Source organism: Cyprinodon tularosa, unplaced genomic scaffold (genome assembly GCF_016077235.1).
Source record: "Cyprinodon tularosa strain WSP-4 unplaced genomic scaffold, ASM1607723v1 ctg155, whole genome shotgun sequence".
NCBI lineage: Eukaryota > Metazoa > Chordata > Actinopteri > Cyprinodontiformes > Cyprinodontidae > Cyprinodon > Cyprinodon tularosa.
Genome location: NW_024038386.1, coordinates 1251481 through 1271688, shown reverse-complemented (window position 1 = coordinate 1271688; position 20208 = coordinate 1251481). Strand labels below are relative to the sequence as shown.

The 20208-nt window shown below is 39.1% G+C and overlaps 2 protein-coding genes across 3 annotated transcripts in view; both read left to right on the top strand.

Moving 5' to 3' along the window:
* The first annotated feature begins 270 nt into the window (after positions 1–270).
* Positions 271–5054, top strand: myl2a (myosin, light chain 2a, regulatory, cardiac, slow). Its single transcript, XM_038280037.1, has 7 exons — positions 271–358; positions 620–712; positions 1191–1266; positions 1351–1455; positions 4273–4351; positions 4445–4493; positions 4710–5054. Exons 1-7 carry the CDS (start codon positions 356–358, stop codon positions 4812–4814), a joined length of 510 nt encoding a protein of 169 aa, XP_038135965.1. The 5' UTR covers positions 271–355; the 3' UTR covers positions 4815–5054.
* A 9496-nt stretch (positions 5055–14550) lies between these two features.
* LOC119780127 (flocculation protein FLO11-like) overlaps positions 14551–20208 on the top strand; it is a 51838-nt gene continuing 46180 nt past the window's right edge. Inside the window, exon 1 of one of the 2 annotated variants that reach the window (XM_038280036.1) lies at positions 14551–14819. In XM_038280036.1, the coding sequence (XP_038135964.1) occupies positions 14807–14819 (13 nt within the window). In that variant the 5' untranslated portion in view covers positions 14551–14806. The remainder of the gene's footprint in view (positions 14820–20208) is intronic. The other variant, XM_038280035.1, reaches the window with a different exon arrangement.

Genomic DNA, 20208 nt, shown 5'->3' with positions numbered 1-20208 from the left:
GAGCAGATTTTATCCGGTTGAACATCTAATTACAGTCAAAGGAAATCATCAAGCAGGTTAACCTTCAGCCTGTTCTTATTGACCGGCCGCTCCAAACCTCTTTGTCCAGTGTCAATCTGGATGACCCAAAGAGATGCTTGCCTTTGGTGAATGGATGTGTACGTGCGCGCTGTGTTTTTCCTCTGAGAGCCCGCAGTACTATAAGTGTTGTATACAGCATCATTTACCTGTCACTTCCTAAAGAGGACATAGTTTATAAATATCATCCAGTGGAGATGTGGCTCAGAGACTACAAAAAGTCAACCCCCATTGTTCACTGGCATCATTGTTGGTGTGACATCCCAGCTGCTCAGCCATGGTAAGTCTGCATGTGTGAGATGTTTCTTACATTAGGGGCAGGTGTGTTGTCTTGGCTTCAGAGAGATGCCTCTTTCAGGGCGGACAGCTGAGGAAAAAAGCTCTGTTAAGTTGTAGTTTGTCATATTGTGTGTTTTCTCTTATTAATAATCTTAACTTTATGTCAATTTTGAGGAAGGTACCTTTATAGCTAATTAATGGCCTTATCTGCTTAATTTACAATTAACTAGTTTATACCTTCTCTGTTTTCAATGGCAAAAAGGCCCCCAAGAAAGCCAAGAAGAGGGCAGCCGAGGGAGCCAACTCGAATGTGTTCTCCATGTTTGAGCAGGCCCAGATCCAGGAATTCAAAGAGGTGAGAGCTGCTCAGTAAACTCTATGTAAAATCCACTGGTTTCTGCTTAGCTGTTGCAGAGTTAAGGGTTGTACACACCCTGAGGGATCTTGCTTCTTTCACTCCTTGTCTTTCTGTTTCTATTGTTCACCACCACAGTATGCCCACCTGTCTATTTTCATGCCTCAGGCTTGGCAACAGCAAGGCTTGTAAGGTATGCTGGTATGAAGGTCGGCGGTGCCCAAACATTCAGACTGTGTCATCAGTGATTAGGCCACAGATGAACTGCTGTGCGTTCCCCGGATGCCGCACAATATCCGAGGGGTGGTTTACGTGTTATAAATACCTGAGTCTTTGTCTGTAAAGAAAGAAAAGAGGAGTGAAAAAAGTATTTTACATCCAAGTGTTATTGTTGTAGAGATGAGACCACTATGGTTTAAAACAAGCATTTAATTTATTTCCTGGTAACGCTACCTCTCTCTCTGTGCTCCTAATTTAGGCCTTCACCATCATGGACCAGAACAGAGATGGCTTCATTGATAAGAATGATCTGAGGGACACTTTCGCCGCTCTTGGTATGTTGACATTTCTACACAAGGATCATGGTGACATTAGTCTTTAAGGAGTTAGGATTAGTTTTTTGTGTTTTGTTCTCAAAGGACGCCTGAACGTAAAACAGGAAGAGATCGACGACATGCTCAAAGAGGCTCCTGGCCCCATCAACTTCACAGTCTTCCTCACAATGTTTGGAGAGAAGCTAAAAGGTAGGAACATAAACCATCGTGAAAAGAGGGATTAATGGTGAGGCTACATGACCTTTCCCCAAGTAGCATTTATTTAGACTTATCTAGTTTCATATCTTCCTACATTTTATGTCTCTTATTTGAGAAACTGATGTGAAGGATTCAATCATTCTTACGGTACTCTTCTCCACGAGCAGCAGATAGAGCTGTAGAGCTGCAGGCCTTTTTTCTTTTTTTTTTTGCCCAAAGCACTTGCAGGTGATCCAGTAATTGCACCACAGTCCCTCCCTGCTACTGTTACCAGAGGGGGTGTTAAGAAACACCAGGACAGCAGAATAATACCACCTGTTCAAACGTATGGGCTAAAACTGCAGGTTTATAAGCAATTCTTGTAAATCACATAAACACACAATTATTACACAGATCCACTGCTTCTGTTCAAGACCTTCATAGTTGTTGGAGAAAGGCTTCTTAGCAGTCGTGCATCCTTTATATAAGAATTGTAAGAAAGAAAGAAAACAAAGATTTCCTGTTTTTACTGACCATCTCAAACAACACTAGTCCTCTGTTCTGCTAGTCTTGCCAGCCAGACGGAATTATGTTTGGTATTTCGCTGATGACTCTGGCCAGATCCGGCTGGACCAATCACAGCGCGGGAGTCGGGACTGTACGATACATGACTCTCAGCGTTAGAGTTACCCAAAATTCAGAATCAATTTGCTGCTGGCATCACATCAAGCTGACGACCGCAATGGAGCAGTGTTGCAATGAAAATCAAGAACATACTAGAAAGCACACCTTACATCAGGCATATCCAAGGTCAGTCCTCAAGAGCAGCTGTCCTGCAGGTTTTAGAGGTTTCTCAGCTTCAGCACAGCTGATTCTGATGATTGCAGTTCAGCAAAAGCCTATTAATCAGCTATCAATGGCAATCAGCTGTGCTGGAGCAGGCAAACCTCTAAAACCTGCAGGACAGCGGCCCTCTAGGACAGACTTTGGAGATGTATGCCTTACATCCTCTGATCTTTTAGGCAAAAAGACTACAAAATTACAAAAACAGAGCGTGCCGCTTTGGGTTTGTCCATCACATCTGTAGTTTTCAAGATTGGTTCTCACCTAAAGATGTTGACGCTGTAAGTCCCGCCTTTGAAATGGAGCACTGCCAGCTACCAGACTGATGCACCACAGTTATGTTGCATCAATCTGGCTGGCCAGGCTACTGTTCTTCAGTGAACTACTAACTGGGGATGGATTGAAATGAAATAGTTGGTCAGTTCATATAGGTATATTGTATTTGGTATTGCTATTATGCCTGATAACTGATATTCATCAATACCGTCTTATCCGTCCATCCATTTTCTCCCGCTTAGTCCTTGTCAGGGTCGCGGTGGGGCTGGTACCTATCTCTAGTGCTGGTGAGAAGCGGGGTACACCCTGGACAGATCACAAATCTGTCGCAGAGCAACATAGAGACTCAGAATCGAACCCAAAACTTTCTTGCCGCAGGGCAACAGCTCTACCCACCGCACCACCATGCAAGCCCTTACCTTCTATATATATCGTATGCAATTCCTTATACTTTGGACATCATCTAAAAAAAATAAACCGGCCATACTGCTGATATCACTCCTCTGCATCCTGTGCTGCATCACCATCACTGTAACATGGCTGACCCCTTGTATTCACATCCACAAATATCACCCGGTTTTACCAATAGGACCAACACCAGTGTTTTATAGAATGACTGCCTGTCGACACCATGCGTTACTACTAGTGCTGTCAAAATTATCGCGTTATTATCGCGTTAACGCAAGGCCATTTTAACGGCGATAATTTTTTTAACGTGAGATTAACGCTATGTGGTTTTATGGTACAATTTTCCAAGTACATCCCGCTGCAGCCTGCGGGAAGGCGGGGCTATTTTCCCCCAGTGTATGCATTTCTCATAGGCTTCGAGAGCGGAGAGCTCCTCAAGGGAAAAAGACGCTCATACACTGGGTGACGCTAGTGCCTTTTCTTTAAGCCCCACCACCAACAATCAAGTTGAGTGTCTGGTAACTAGTAGCAACCTGAAATACGCTGAGAAAACAGATTACTGAGGTGAAATGGAATCTGCTACGGCACTATTGCTGTCTGTGTACGCCACAGGTCGGTATCGTGTGTGTGTGTGTGTGTGTGTGTGTATGTGTCTGTGTGTGGGTGTGTGTGTGTGTTCTCATTTTTTTTAAGAGGCTGAAAAGTAACTTTCTAGAGCATAGACTACCTCCATCTAGTGATGTCGGTCTATTGATTTTGATGTATTGATTGAAAATTGTTCATTATTATCTTGGTTAATTAACATCTAATGTTAACTGTACTACATTTTACAGCAGTAGGGTAAAATGCTTGTCTTTGTTCAAAAGACTGTATTAACTGTAAAGACGGTCTTTTACATCAGCCTGTTTTCAGGGCCTTTTTTTTGGCTACATATTTGTTATTTTTTGCTACATGCCTCCCCATCTTCTTGCCATATGTTTCTATGGCATAAATCAGTGTCTGTGACCTGTTTTCATTTTAAAAAAAGAACATTGGCACAAACCTAGCCTGTATGTATTTTTTGTATGTCATCGAGAGTATTTAAATGATTTTCAATCAGAAAAAAAATTTGCGATTAAAATGCGATTAATCGCGAGTTAACTCAGGCATTGATGCGATTAATCGCGATTAAAAAAATTTAATCGATTGACAGCACTAGTTACTACTGATTGCATTTTAATGAAACCTCAGTACTTCTTTAACTGTTAAAGTAACAGCTAAGTGGTGTTGGAAAAGTGGTGACGGCTGCTTTAACGACTGCAGGTGCAGATCCAGAGGAGACCATCCTGAATGCGTTTAAAGTCTTCGACACTGAGGGAAAAGGCGTGCTGAAGAAAGACTAGTATGTATCGTGGGTTTGCAGTATGCTAATTCTTTGAAAGCAGTGCTGCATAATCTTTTCTAGCTATGAAGACTGTTTTTCTTCTCTCCACAGTGTGACACAGATGCTAACAACTCAGGCCGACCGATTCACCTCTGAGGAGGTATTTTTTGGTGTTTTACACTAATTATCCCCATTAGCTACTGCTGATTACTTAAAGCAAGAGTGTGACTCGAAAAAGGATAGACGTCATTGTGACGGCCATCGTCAGGCCCATTTTCCCTCTGAATAATGAAAAGAGCATCAACTGAGAGTGAATCATCCCGGCTTTTGATGCACACAGACTAATGTGGTGTTCTTGTGTGATTTTGATGGTTAGATGGAGCAGATGTTTACCGCTTTCCCCCCCGACGTGGCAGGAAACCTGGACTACAAGAACCTGGTGCATATTATTACTCATGGAGAGGAGAAGGACCAAGAGTGAACCTTATTGATGATATATTTTGTAAACGATAACTATCATGTAAAAGGGAGAAATTCTGCCTTTTTGCTTGTTTTGCTCTCATTGATTCTGTACGACTACAGAGTGAAATCAAAATGTTTCTTCCCTCATTACTAAAATAGATGGTAAGGAATTTAATTACGATAAGATGTTTTTTTTTTCTTGTATTCAAAATACATTTTTGCTGCCACTGATCTGAGACTAATGAATTTGCACACCAACTACTGCTGTCTTTACATGTATTCGCTTGAAAAACTATTCATTGCTCTTTACTTTTCCACAGTTCCCCAGGTTCCCACCACAAACATAGTCGGTCTTTTTGTAAATTGGTTGGGAAGAAGCCTAAAGGCCTGTGGTAACTCTCAAGTGGCTGTAGAGAAAACAAACTTGGATAATAGGTCTATTAACAGAAAAACCTATTTGTTTTCACACCTTGCATAAATCTGTTTTGTTTATTGTTTTTTTTAGTGAAGTAGCAAGGGTAATTAAGACCTGCTCTTTGCCTGGGTGCTTTGGTGAGGTGAGACAAAATAAGCGCTTTAGCCTATGTGTAAAATTATGCATGGTAAAAAACTAACACTGCACATAAACCTGGAGATACCAGCCTTATTATGACACATGGTGGTGGCAGAATCATGCAGTAGGGGTGCTTTTCTTCAGATGGGAGGAGGCCTGTAGAGTTAATAGTTGTAAAATTGGTGCTAATCAAAGGAAAAGACTTTGACTTTTATTGCCATAACAATATAACAAAACCAAATTTCGTTTTGTACAGCTCTCATGACATTTCCATTTTTTTAAGTGCAGGAGTGATCAAATGTACAGGTGCTGGTCATAAAATTAGAATATCATGAAAAAGTAGATTGATTTCAGTAATTCCATTTAAAAAGTGAAACTTGTATATTATATTCATACATTACATACAAACTCATATATTTCAGATGTTTATTTTGTTTAATTTTGATGATTACAAATGACAACAAATGAAAATCTCAAATTCATCATATCAGAAAATTAGAATATTACTGAAGACCAATAAAAACAAAGGATTTATAGAAATGTTGGCCAACTGAAAAGTATGAACATGAAAAGTATGAGCATGTACAGCACTCAGTATTTAGTTGGGCCTCCTTTGGCCTGTATTACTGCAGCAATGCGGCGTGGCATGGAGTCGATCAGTCTGTGGCACTGCTCAGGTGTTATGATAGCCCAGGTTGCTCTAATAGTGGCTTTTAGCTCTTCTGAATTGTTGGGTCTGGTGTATTGCATCTTCTTCTTCACAATACCCCATAGATTTTCTATGGGGTTAAGGTCAGGAGAGTTTGCTGGCCAATTAAGAACAGGGATACCATGGTCCTTCAACCAGGTACTGGTAGCTTTGGCACTGTGTGCAGGTGCCAAGTCCTGTTGGAAAATGAAATCTGCATCTCCAAAAAGTTGGTCAGCTGCAGGAAGCATGAAGTGCTCTAAAACTTCCTGGTATGTGGCTGCGTTGACCCTGGACCTCAGAAAACACAATGGACCAACACCAGCAGATGACATGGCACCCCAAACCATCACTGACTGTGGAAACTTTTTACTGGACTTCAAGCAACGTGGATGAAGTGCCTCTCTTCTTTTCCTCCAGACTCTGGGACCTTGATTTCCAAAGGAAATGCAAAATTTACTTTCATCAGAGAACATGACTTTGGACCACTCACCAGCAGTCCAGTCCTGTTTCTCTTTAGACGCTTCTGACGCTGTCTGTGGTTCAAGAGTGGCTTGACACAAGGAATGCGACAGCAGAAACCCATGTCTTTCATACGTCTGTGTGTGGTGGTTCTTGAAGCACTCACTCCAGCTGCAGTCCACTCTTTGTGAATCTCCCCCACATTTTTGAATGGGTTTTGTTTCACAATCCTCTCCAGGGTGCGGTTATCTCTCTTGCTTGTACACTTTTTTCGACCACATCTTTTCCTTCCCTTCGCCTCTCTATTAATGTGCTTGGACACTGAGCTCTGTGAACAGCCAGCCTCTTTAGCGATGACCTTTTGTGTCTTGCCCTCCTTGTGCAAAGTGTCGATGGTCGTCTTTTGGACAACTGTCAAGTCAGCAGTCTTCCCCATGATTGTGTAGCCTATAGAACTAGACTGAAAGACCATTTAAAGGCTTTTGCAGGTGGTTTGAGTTAATTAGCTGATTAGAGTGTGGCACCAGGGGCCATCAATTTTGAACCTTTTCACAATATTCTAATTTTCTGATATGATGAATTTGAGATTTTCATTTGTTGTCATTTGTAATCATCAAAATTAAACAAAATAAACATCTGAAATATATGAGTTTGTATGTAATGTATGAATATAATATACAAGTTTCACTTTTTAAATGGAATTACTGAAATCAATCTACTTTTTCATGATATTCTAATTTTATGACCAGCACCTGTAAATGGTTAGGGAGAAAAAACATGGTACAAAAAAAATGCATTGGTATGGAAGTTCAGAGCATTTAATATATATGGTGCAAATGTGCAGTATTTTGGTTTGGTGTTATAAGTTTGATGTACAGTTTGTGAGATGATTTAGAGTTTTTTTTCAACAGTTCAGCCGTCTGATGACAGTGGGGAATAAGCGTTTTCAGAATCTGATGGACCTGCATTGAATGCTGCGAAGTCTCTTCCCAGAGGGCAGCAGGGAGAACAGTCCATGGTGGGGGTGTGTGGGGTATTATATGATGTTATGAGCTCGGGACACACAGCGCTGGGATAAAATGTCTTTAATGGAGGGAAGAGGAGCCACGATTATCCTCTCTGCTATTCTCATCACTCTTCTTCCAGTCTGAGGAGCTGCAGCCTCCACACCACACAGTGAGACAGCTGGTCAGAAAGCTCTCTATGGTGCTTCTGTAGAAGGTTGTGAGGATGGGTGGGGGCAGGTTGGTGCTACTCATCCTCTGCAGGAAGTACATAAAAGAGAGAAACTTGTTAGTGGCAACCAAAGACAAGGTGTCGGTATGGAGGCTCACCTTCTTAAACATGCAGCCAGGTCTGAAATAGACTCCAAAGCTAATTGACCCTCTTCTTCAACTGTGGTTTAACATGAGCAATTTAGTAAAGAAGAAGATGTTGAGATGTCTGAAAATATCTGCTGCTAAAACTGCAACAAAAGGATGTTTTACAAAACACTGTTTCAGCTGAGCTTAAAAAAAATCAGGTAGTTTGCTTTTGCTTTGTCTGTCTTTCATACAAAAACTCCTCCTCCAAAAGCCATTCGTCTTTAGGGGAGAAGTGGTAAGCTTACATTTCTATAGTTCTTTATAAATACAATTCAGTGATGTCAAATAAACATCACTGAACCCAGCTTCCTGCCTGCACATCAGAAACAAATATCTTCACCAGGGGGCCCTGTGGCCGGCACGTCAGAGGATCACGTGTTAAATTTAGAACAGCACTTTAATCGCATAGCTGAATGTCGACAACAATTATAATCAGAGATTTACAGATTAGGATTTTACTCAAAACAGACTTCCAAAAACATGTGGCTGCTGAAACACCGAGGCATTACTCCCACAAAGACCTGTATTTACTTTAGACTCAGCTGCTGTGGGGATTGGTAATACAACACTGGGGATTCTACGCAGCTGGCTCACAAATGGATGGCACCACCTTCATCTATCTGACATATCAGACTTACTGTAGTGTTGGAGTTTTAAAATATTTTGCTGTTGCATGAAAAATTGGTAGGAAAGAAACCTTAAGCGCAAAGCCCCCTTTGATGGATGGAATCATGTGTTTAATCTTTCAGTGATCATTATTGACAAAAGGAAGGAGACAAATTAACAAATGTATTCAGGTTAATGTATGCAGAATTTCTGGATGTTCTGATGGTTGTTGTTAAAACCAACAGGAACTTAAGGAATTGACATTTAGAACTGCATTGTCTTCATACATGAAAGATTACCAATATCTCCAAACTCTCTAAATATATCTATAAGAAAAAAAAAACAGCAGGGTTCTGTTACTTAATGACTGGACTTCATAAGTAACAGAACCCTGCTCTCTATTACAGACACATGGAACAGCACTGGAAGTGAAGTTCAGTCACAACAGAAATCTGTCTCTATTTGGTTTTAAGAAGGTCAGTAAATTAATCAGCTTTACATCTGCTTTACATTGGAAATCTAATTATGATATATTTACATGGTGAACAACAGCAGGAAACCATTTTCATAGGGGTGGCCAGGCAGGGACCAATGTGCGCTGAGGGGTGGCCCCTTCCAGGAAACACACAGCCAGGCAGATGAGCTCCAACCAACTCCCATGTCAGAGGATGAAGAGAGCACATCCAGTCAGTCACGGTCAGAGAAACAGGACTACACTGAAAAATGGGCCAATCTCAACCATCTATAAACAATGGTGTTCATGGCAGCAGCACAGCTGATATTTCTCTCCAGGGCGGTGTCACAGTCAAACAGAAACAGACCAGTTAGAGATTGCACTAACAGATTCTGCAGAATGGGAGAATAGAGATAGAATGAAGCAAAATGATGAAAAAGGGTCCCTATGTCCTCCAGAAGTCTAGGCCTATTGCAACATAACTATAGAGATAGGTCAGGATAACCTGAGCCACTCTAACTATTACCTTTATCAAAAAGTAAAGTTTCAAGCCTACCCTTCAAATTGTATGAAGCCTTATTATACATATTAAAACAACCATACAGTCTCAATGAATAATTTATGGTTTAACATAATCCACATGTTAAATACATTGAGTAGTTCTTTATCTTTAATTACATAGGAGACTCCTACAACTGCAGAGACACATACCTCCCCCCCATAAAACACAAAAAATAGTTCTGAAAAGAGCATACAATCTTTGCTGTGAATCATAAATATTTATAGCTTTGTTGTCCTTTTATGGTTAGTGCACTAACAATTAAAAAGTAACACAATATATTCCACTTCCCTGCTGCCACCCTCTGATGGACTGGGGAACTGCTTTTCCAGCGGTAATAAATTAGATCTGCATGGAAACAGCAAATCATCTGCCAGGGATGGTCAGTGACCGGCATGAGTCACCCCTGGCTATCCCTTAGCTCCGCCCCTAACAGGGAAGCATAAATAAGAGGACTGCTTTTGGCAGGTCTTAACTGATTGATCATCAATCCAACACATTGAGTTTCCTCTTTGAACCTTAGATGACTCAGATTAAAAAACAACACAGGAAAGTCCCTTGATGATTTTTTAATTAACTGACGAAAGAAAGGACTGGGGAAGAAAAACTCTGAAGAAACCATTTCTAAAGGTAAGTAGGCAAAGAATAGGTCAAAGATAAAAAAAAAACATTGATTAGTTTAAAGCAGGTATAGGTGATGAGACAATAACGTCAACATCTGCAAAGCCCTAAAAAAAACAGCCATCAACCTACACGAACCTGTCGGAGGCTGCAAAACTCTTGATGCAAAGATGTGTTAAAAACATCCAGTCCAGCACTGATGGATATCCATATTTTTGGGCTCCAATGAAGCCAAAGTCCCCTGGTAGGAGATTAGCAAACCAAACACAAAAAGCCTGCAACTGTGATTCGAAGAAACTTTCTCATAGTGTGCTGTGGTAGAAAAATTAGAAACAATAAAAATTATATTGGAAAAGTTCTAATTAATATCTCGTTAAATTGTATCAAATAAGTTGCAGTGACCATATCAAACCTTTGAACAGCTGACTATAACCTCCTATGGGAATCACATGTACAACCAAACAGCAATTCCTTCTCTGGAAACCCATTATATAAAGTGCAACTATGGGTTTCTATTGACATTTGATGCAGTGCTTAAGAGCCTTTATAGTTCATCCATGAGGAATAATGGATGGGTGTTCTGTCAGAAGCCTCTGGTTTTGCAGAGTCAGTTTATTTAATGATGTCCTGATGGAGCTTCCCCTGGAAAGTTATTCGATTCTTTTGCTTAAAGCTGGGAACAAAGAATCCCTCCTCTTGTTAGATCGCCCTGATAAGTCTCCAAAACAGTAACTACTAAAAATAAATGTTTAAAATTTTAGATTTTCAAAGTAAATGTTTTCATTTTTTTTTTTTTGCTTTCTTCCCTTTTGCAAAGACAGATTGTTTTATTCATTTGTATTCTCTTCAGTAAATAGGATGCTTCAAGTACATAGCAGGGGGAAAAAATAATTTTTTATAATTACTACCCTTTCAGTGTTTGTGGTTTTAGTGCATTTACTCTGAGAGCACAAATGTCCTGCTACAATGGACACTACACTCATGCACGTGATCAACAGGACCTTAAAACCTAAGATGGTTTCATTCTGCGAGTCTGCATACACAAGTTTATCCAATATTTTTCAATATTTTTCCACAGACGTTTTTTTTCTCTTCAGCTAACTGTCTGTTCACACTTTGACCCCTCCTTTAGGTGGTTCACCTTGCGTCCTCCTTTTGTTTTGGTTCTTTTTCAGCCCAAATGTACAGCTTTTAATTTAACTGAAAGTCGGAAACTTTTCCATATCAACAATAAAATAAATAAAATTTCAAAAATTTTAAGAAAACATTGGAAAACCCTTTGAGAATCATTTTATGAATTCATTTATTTAAAATATTAAAAATAAAAAAATTCAGATATTACCTCCCCCGTCTCAAATGACAATCAAACTCTTCTTGAACCTAAAGGTCGTGCTTTATTTCTGTGGAGAAGCTATTACATAGAACATCCTGCATAGGAGGAGACCAGTGTTAGACATCCTAACAAAGAAATATTATAATACCCTTAAAATGCCAATCCTTTAACCACTTATTTCAGAGATTATTGTTAGTTAAAGTATCATTTTTTTGCTTGACACAATTGTCCATTCAGTTGTTAGATCTCTTCACAGGACGGGACAGCAAAAGCAAAAGCTGAGAAGTAACTGCAAAAACACAAACACTTATTAATATTATTATCAATATACAAAAAGTGGTCTAGTTAATGTTTGCCACAGCAATGCAAGACATTATGAACGGTTTTTAATGTGACAAGAATTTCTGAAATTGTTTTTATGTTCACTTTTTGTTGACATAGAAGCCGTAATGCGATGCTGTGCAGGATAATCTTTGTTACCTTACCTCTTTTACTTAACGAGAAATCGGAATCATTAATCCTCTTCCAGTTCCAAGACTCGGACAAATACATAATATTTATACTCTGCATTTTCACTGCTGGAATATATATTCTCCAAAGGATATTTTAAATTACTGTGTGTAACAGATTTAAAAGCGAGGTGTCAGGATTGGAAACAAGTTAGTTTTTCTGACAATCTCTATGTTTTTTTCTTCAAGACAACCTCTTTAGGCATTAATGTTGGAGATAAAACCTCCAACTCTCCCACAAATCAAACTACAAGAGACATTTCTGTCTGCTTATAACTGAAAAGCACGATAGAAGATTGCTTCTCATTGTTTAACTGTATGCCTGCTTCTGTCTTCTCTAACCCCAGTCAACCTCGGCAGATGGCCACTCACACTGAGCCTGGTTCTGCTCGAGGTTTCTTCCTGTAAAAAGAGAGTTTTTCCTTCCCACTGTCGCACCAAGCATGCTTAGTGTGAGGGATTGATGATGAGTCAATGCAATCAACTGGTTTTCCTTAGATAGAAAACTTTTAATCAACTTGACTGCATGATCTGGTGAACTGTAACATGCCTTGAGATGACGTGTTGTGAATTGACGCTATATAAATAAACTGAATTGAATTCAATTGTTTCCCACCTAATATCTCCCCTAGTTATTTGAATGTCATCTAGACATCATTGTAGCTGTGCAGTGAAGGCCTCAGAGGTTTAATAGAGAATATTGATGGACAAATTGCAGCATGAAGACCCAGGAACCTAGGAGATAGAAAAACTGATGTAGATATAACCACAATAAGCACAAATAAATACATTCTAAAATCTGTTGGTTCCAAATAATTTTGATATGAGATAATAGAACAAAAACGTGCCAAATATATACGATAAATTTGACTGGATTATATTTGCTTATAATTATACTCTGCAATTCTTTATGTATAACATCTAAAATCTCGTTGGAATCAGGGGCCAAGCTAGATGGGGGGCAAGGGGTGTCCATGGCCACCCATGGCCAATCATTGGCCACCCCTGTGGCCACCCATACCATTTTCCCCCTCTAATCCCTCAAGTGGAATATACAAAACATTTGAATTTTTCATATATAACTATTTTTTCATATATTCATAATTACTTGACAACAAAAACACTGGTTAATTATGCACATCAATATACTAACATTAGGGATGATAAGAACAGAATTCATCCTCATTTCAGAACTAGATTTTGTGATATGGGATAAAGAAAAACTGCAAGTCTTCTAGGAGTCATCAGAGATAAAGTAACTATTTACATAAAAACGTATTAAATAATAAATTTGTGTAGATATTAGAACTTGTAATAGGGCTGCGTATTTTTGCCAAAGTCCTGAATCGATTCGAGTTTGATTCATACATTTCTAAATCGATTAATTTCAATTCAATCTGTTTTTACAATTGTGAAAGTAGTTCAACTGTGTTTCAAAATACTCATGTATTTTATTTTTCCTGTCATATTAAACACAAACTTGTAAATCAGACAGTTTAAACTTGAGATGTGAACAAAACTGTCTCAAAAGTGCAAACTTGCTTGTGACAAGTGAAAAAGTGAAGCCTCACATGAGCAAGCAGACGTGACACAGCAGACATGCATGAGCTGCATTATCTCCACTGTACAAACCATATTTGCAACGTTGTCTGTAATAACTACAGGGTGTTTGCTGGTCAGCGACCATTTGTTAATATCTTATGTTTTAAATCCAAAATGGTTCCAGACATCAGACTACAGTTGAGACAGCTTGCTGAGCAGTGTGTTACTCGCTTCGGCATTTGCACAAGCCTGCTCATTTGAATGTGAACGTCACGCGCATCACTATAAAACTAATTGATCTCATTCAGACACATCGATTTTACAAAAATGTAAAGGAATCGATCCAAAATCGATTAAAATCTATTTTTTACCCAGTCCAACCCTTAGCAAAAAGGAGTTTATTCAAGTATACTAAAAGTGCACTAATTTCATACTTAAAATCAGGCAGTGCACTTAGAGTTTACTTATTCTAAACTATATTTCATGTACTTAACAATAGTATAGTCAAGTGTACTTGACTATACTATTGTTTACTTTATTGTAAACTTAAAAATGTTCCAATTTAGTTCTAAGAAGTATTACTTTAGTAAACTAAAAGTACATTGTTCGGTATATTTTCTAAACTTATATTTAAGTATTCTGAATAGAATTTACTTCAAGTATACTACTTTTTGCTAAGGGTACTCGTAAATATCAATTTTATGCAGAATGGTTATTGTTAAAAGCAAATAAGTAATAACAATGGAAAAGATTTTCGCAGCAGAACTCAAACCTGAAAGAATTTTATCCACTATGCCTCTTATCTAGAAAGTTTAAAAATATGCATCTATTTGTTAGCAAAGGCTGTATGGTAAATTGGTTATTTAAATAAATTGGTTATTTCCTGGCCACCTTTAAAACCATTTTCTAGCTACGCCTCTGATTAGAATTTGTTATTTTGCGTGAGCGGTCCAGGACTGATAAATATCCCCGACTCTGTGGTGTGTACCATTTCCAGCCGCTAGATGGCGCCGCCCGCTATGAAATGTGCCTTGCGGACAGCAGGGGGCTGGATGTGGACCGTAGAGGACTCGTGCGGTGTATGTGGGGGGGTACAGCTGGTTAGGTGTGTTTTTAAGTCTCTTGGAGGCTCGTAGACCAGCAGGAGAGCAAGAAGGAGGAGCAGGAGGACTTGAAAACTTCCCCGCATCCAGTGAAAAGGGAATTTCCTTTAAGGCGTCCGTCGGAACCGAGTCGGCGGCTTTGTAGTCCAGTTGTGTCCGTTTGAGAGAAGGACCCCGGTCCCGGTTCTCGTCACTGGACCCATTTCCGGCGTCCACCATGGATGATTTAGGTGAGTTTTGTCGCCGTGAAGGCAGCATGAAAGCAGCGAGTTGTGCGAAGGTTGGCTCAATGCTGCCAATATGATGGCTTTTTAACCCTCAGGAAGTCTGCTCAGGATTTGCTGTCGCATTCTTCGGTCCAGCTGGGTTTAATTAAAACATTAGACACCCACTCGGATAGGAGAAAACACCGACAGCATGGGTGATGTGGTGGAGAACTAAATCGTGGTCTTTAGATGTTTTTTTTTTTTTTGTAAACTGAGAAGGTAGCGGGCAGTTACCATGCTGCGTTTGCAGTGCTGTGGGAAACTTAACCGATTAGTCAGGTGTTGTGTTCCCTCAACTTATGTATCATGATCACTTTGAAAGGAGAGGAACCCCAGAGGTTCTGGTGGTTGTCATGTTAAAAATAAAAACATGCTGCAGGCTGGAGCAGATTATCTATTTTATAACATTGCTGCAATGTTGCTCCTAACATGGACGGATAGAAGCAGCCCAGAGAGCTCAGAAATAAAAACACTTTGTTCCAGCATAGAAGGCATATGGAGGAGGATTAGGGCCACTGAAAAAAAAAGTTGACTGATTTTTAAATATTATTTCAGTTTAATGTGGAAAAAAAATTTAATTCAGACTTTAATCTCAAAATTCTGACTTTTTTTCCTCAGAATTCTGACTTTAATCCCAAAATTCTAACTCTAATCTCAGAATTCTAACTCTAATCTCAGAATTCTAACTCTAATCTCAGAATTCTAACTCTAATCTCAGAATTCTAACTCTAATCTCAGAATTTTGACTTTTTTCCTCGGAACTCTGACTTTAATCTCAGAATTCTGACTTTTTTCCTCAGAATTTTGACTTTTTTCCTCAGAATTTTGACTTTAATCCCAGAATTCTGACTGTAATCTCAGCATTCTTACTCTAATAATAGAATTCTGACTTTAATCTCAGAATTCCTACTTTTTCCTCAGAACTCTGACTTTAATCTCAGAATTCTGACTTTAATCCCAGAACTATGACTTTAATCTCAGAATTCTGACTTTTTTCTCAGAATTCTGACGTTAATCTCCCGTTAATGTAGATGGGCACCATGAAGGAAGAGATGTGTGAGCACACAGCTTCACTGACAAAGATGTGAGTTGTTTGGGAGGACCAGTAACACATTGATGGAAAAAGACGGAATTAAGCGACTTTTGACATGTCCAAGGGGTCCCCGTTGAAGCTATTTCATTAATGGAATAACAGAAGGTGATTAAAATGAGAGAGCTATTTTAGTCTTAAAAACAGACATGGCTACTGCTTGATGCTAACATGTATTTTTAGCTTTCAAAATTCAGTGAGAATTCTGAGATTAAAGTCAGAATTATGACTTTTTTCTTATACAGAAATAATATTTAAAAATCAGTTAACTTTAATTATGTTTTCAGTGGCCCTACTCGTCTTCCATAAATGCAAACCCTGAGGGGACAGGTTCCAGTGACAGGGAGGCTCAGCAGAATACCCTTTAATCCCTTTCTCTCCCTGTTTGCCTGCCTCTTCTCTTCTTGCATGTCATTTTTGATAAGACTCCTTTCCTTTTCAGCTGCATGAATGCAGTAGTTCCCAAAAGTATTAACACCTCCTGTACTTTTTCACATGTTATCTTACAACTAGAAAGTTTCATGTGTTTTCTTCATTGGAAAAGCGATCTATAAATAAGTAAAAATGTATTAAATGAAGTGTATTTATTTTTAAATTTAATAGGTAAATGAGATAAATGAGGTAAATTCAATATAGTTTTTTCTTATTACAAGTGTAAATTGTCTTGTTCCGTTGGCAAAATGTCTCTTTTACCTCCTCAATTCAAGAACAAATGCACTTATTTGAAGAAAAAATGAATCGTCTAGATTTCTATTTTTCCAGTGTTGTTGTTGTTGCTTTTTTTTTTTTTCAAAGAAACCTAAAAGTATTTGTGGAAACTCTTATTTTACCATTTCAAATTTTAGTGTGGTTATATCTCAAAAAGTTTTTACCCTTGCAAGAATTCTGCACCTTGAAAAAAACCTGCCTCTGTTTAAAATCAACATGATTTCTTCCAAAGTCGCCTGCTTTTATTCCAGCAGCATCCCTATCCAGACTGATTCCGACAGCATGATGCTGTTTCAAAGAGCAGATGGCGCTTTCAGGGAGATGCAGTGTTTGGTATAGGCCATGTGAAGCACTTTGAATGCAGGCCAGAAACTTCTGATCAGTTCAAAAAAGCATAAAAAAAAAAACAAATCCACCAGACTTTGTTTCCAATTTTGAAGATGTTTTGCTTCCCATCCAGGAAGCTTTTTCAATTAAAAATGTCAAAATTAGCGTTGGGTTTGAGGCTTTATAGTGTGTTTTTTTTTTTTTTTTTGCCGGGGGGGGGCTTTGTTTTTGTTTTATCAGAGGAAATAGGAGAAATGCATATCTTAACTTTATTGTTTTTAAAATTTAAGAAACAAAGTATCATTTTGTCGCAACCAGCCAAAAGTAGCGGTTTGTAGAGTGGCGTAATTTAACCTCAAGAGAAGACTGTTCTTATGTAATTGAGGCCTACTTTGTTAGGTGGAAGTGTAAAAAACTGTAACTCTCTTTGCAGTTCTCTCATCACTGGAACACTTCCACCCCCCCAGTGACTGTTGGGATAAGTATAGCAGGACATCCGTGAAATGCATTTCAGGACTTGAGTTCATGTGCTAAAAAAACACCCGAATGCGTTAGTGAAGTCAAAGATGATAAATGTGCAGCAAAGGCCATCCAAGAAATGTTATTCCCCACCCCACTGTGAACCGCAGGTGGAGCTTCTATTAAAACAACAGAGATGTTTCTTAAAGGGATAATTCAGTATCTGTAAACCGAGGTTTCATTAAAAGGTAATAAATGGTACAAATCTGCCCTGGTTTAAAAATGTTCCAATACATTCTATATTTAGTCACAGGTAGTCTGAGAGTAGCCAAAACCAAAGAGCTATTCATTTCAGAAAATGCTTCAATCTCAGATATATCATGGTGGTGTACAGCCTTTAACGAGGCTAAAGAGTTTATTTTGGACAGAAAATTACGAAGGAGTTGATAATTGAAGCAGGAAATGGAGGTAGGAGGTAGTCTTTTAACCAACAGTGTTACCATGTGAAACTGGCTTTTGTGGTCAGAAACTGCAATCAGTTAAGCTGCTGTTTTATTCTTGCTTTCAATACTAGTTTCCTTTTATTTTATTCTGATGGTTAATCTGATTTCATGTTGCAGGTCTTTAGTAAAAAAAGGTGAATGAATTCTCAGAGCGGTGAATGTCTAATTGGTTACCTAAAGGTGCCTTGTTTTACCTTATTTTAACAAATTGAAACAAATAAATTTTTTCTGAGGCAACATCAAATAAAGGAGGATGTTTTTGTTCTCAAATTTTACCAGCCAAACATTGATTTTTAATAACTTTGCAGATTCAACTGGAATTCTTTGGGTATAACTTGCAACTGCAATTGAATTTGCTATTCTGGATGAGGTCTAATCTAGTGTCTTATCCTTGAAGTCTAATAGTTTTTGTTTGAGTTGTTCATTCAGATCGGTCAAATCTTCACAAAATTCAATCTCCTTTAAGACTTTTCAAAGTGAGGTTTTTTGGTAAAGCTGTTAGCTACAGCCTCTGGATGAAAAGATGCTAGTAGTTATCTATGGATGCAACCTTTGATGTTTAAGATTTAAACCTGTTAATTTTTTAACTATTCTACAATAAAAAAACACTTTGGTGATTATTATTTTTTTTAACCCTGGAGGGGCTCCTGTTGGTTGCAGGGAGAGTAAACGGGGATCATTGGCTGGTCTATATCCAGTCAGTATTTATGGGCATCTTCTCAGCTTACGCTGCTATGGGGCTCTCCTTAAAGTAGCTGCATCAAAAATATGTGTTACACAACCCAGTGTAATTACTGTGTCACAGGGCTGTAAATCCAGTCAACGGTTTAGGAGCGATGCAGAAATGTGGCATGCAAACAGAGGAGTATAGACCAATGCTTCTTGTTCTTTCATTGTGGAAAATATCACAGATGTATTTAGTTTTTTAGGGGGGTGGGGTTCTTTTGTTTGTTGAAGATTAAAGCACAACCAGTGTGATGTTTAGAGCGGCGACGAGGAGATCACTCTGGCAAACCTGCTCCTATTTTTAAACTTCCAGCCCAGCGTCTGAAGGGCTGAGCCAGCAGCACCTAGAAACCTGCCACCAGGTCTTCCCCGTCCCCCTCCTCACTTTCCAGCTTTTTTTCCCCCTCCCAATTCCCCATATCCTCTATAAATCCACATCCTGAGATTCTCCCCCTAAAGGCTCCTTTCTCTCCCACAGAGTTTTGTTTTTCAGGTATTTAGAGTAGATCAGGCTCACATAGAGTGGACCACAGCCAACTAACACTACACTGCCCCACCCTCTCTTTTTTTCTTTTTTTTCCCCTCTCCCCACCATTCCTGTGGTTAAATCGTGAAGGAAACTGAAACCCTGGGATCTATTGACAGTCCAAAGCTGGTGGAGTGAGCAGGAAAGGAGATAAGCCTTTATGGTGAGAATCGGATGGAGGAAGATTGGAAAGGGTGTAATAATCAGCATCTTTGCAAATAAAAGCTTTGTTTTAAAATGCCAGGTGTTCCTTTGTGTTATGTGAATCTCAAAGCCGAGGCATGTCATCAGAGAAACTTTTATTGACCCCCCCCTGCCCTCCCCTTCTCCTCAGTTATCAGCACCGCCGAGCGCTGCCTCTTGCTTCACTGCTCCGGGCCTGCACCGACAAGACATGAATGTCAACTAGCAACCTCCACTTAGAGTTAACTTCATTTTATCGACTCCGATGCTCTGATCTGCTTTATAGGCGTCGCCGTCTCTCTGATGCGTTCCACTGCCACTTCAGTGGCATCGCTTCAGATGAAGTTAGTAGAGAGGCTTGTCGGCGCAGCAGCTCCAACGTTGGAAACGTCACTCAAGCAGTGGTACAGAGGAGTTTGTCTAAATTTAGTTTGTTTGGTTCCTCTTTAGCAGAAACTTCTGTTTCATGACTAAGGATCAGGTTTTTATTTTTTATTTTTAACATTTCCTTTTTTCGTTTTGAAAAGCAAATAAATGTCAAAAGAAAAAAAAAGAATTGCTCAGAATTAAATGTGATTTTCTTTAACTGTGGTCAGCTAGTTGCAGTCTGACTGAAACCATGTTAGACAATGCTTGTTAATGTTACATCAATTCATCTTAAACACAAACATAGTTTCTAAGCTTCACCGTATTTGAGTAGAAAATTTCAAACCCCCATCTGCATCCACCATGCCCTCCCTACGTTGTGCAATTTTTTGAAATATTATAAGACCATTCCATTAACACTATGCTACGTGAAATTAATCATCTTTAGTACAACTTCTGGTGTGC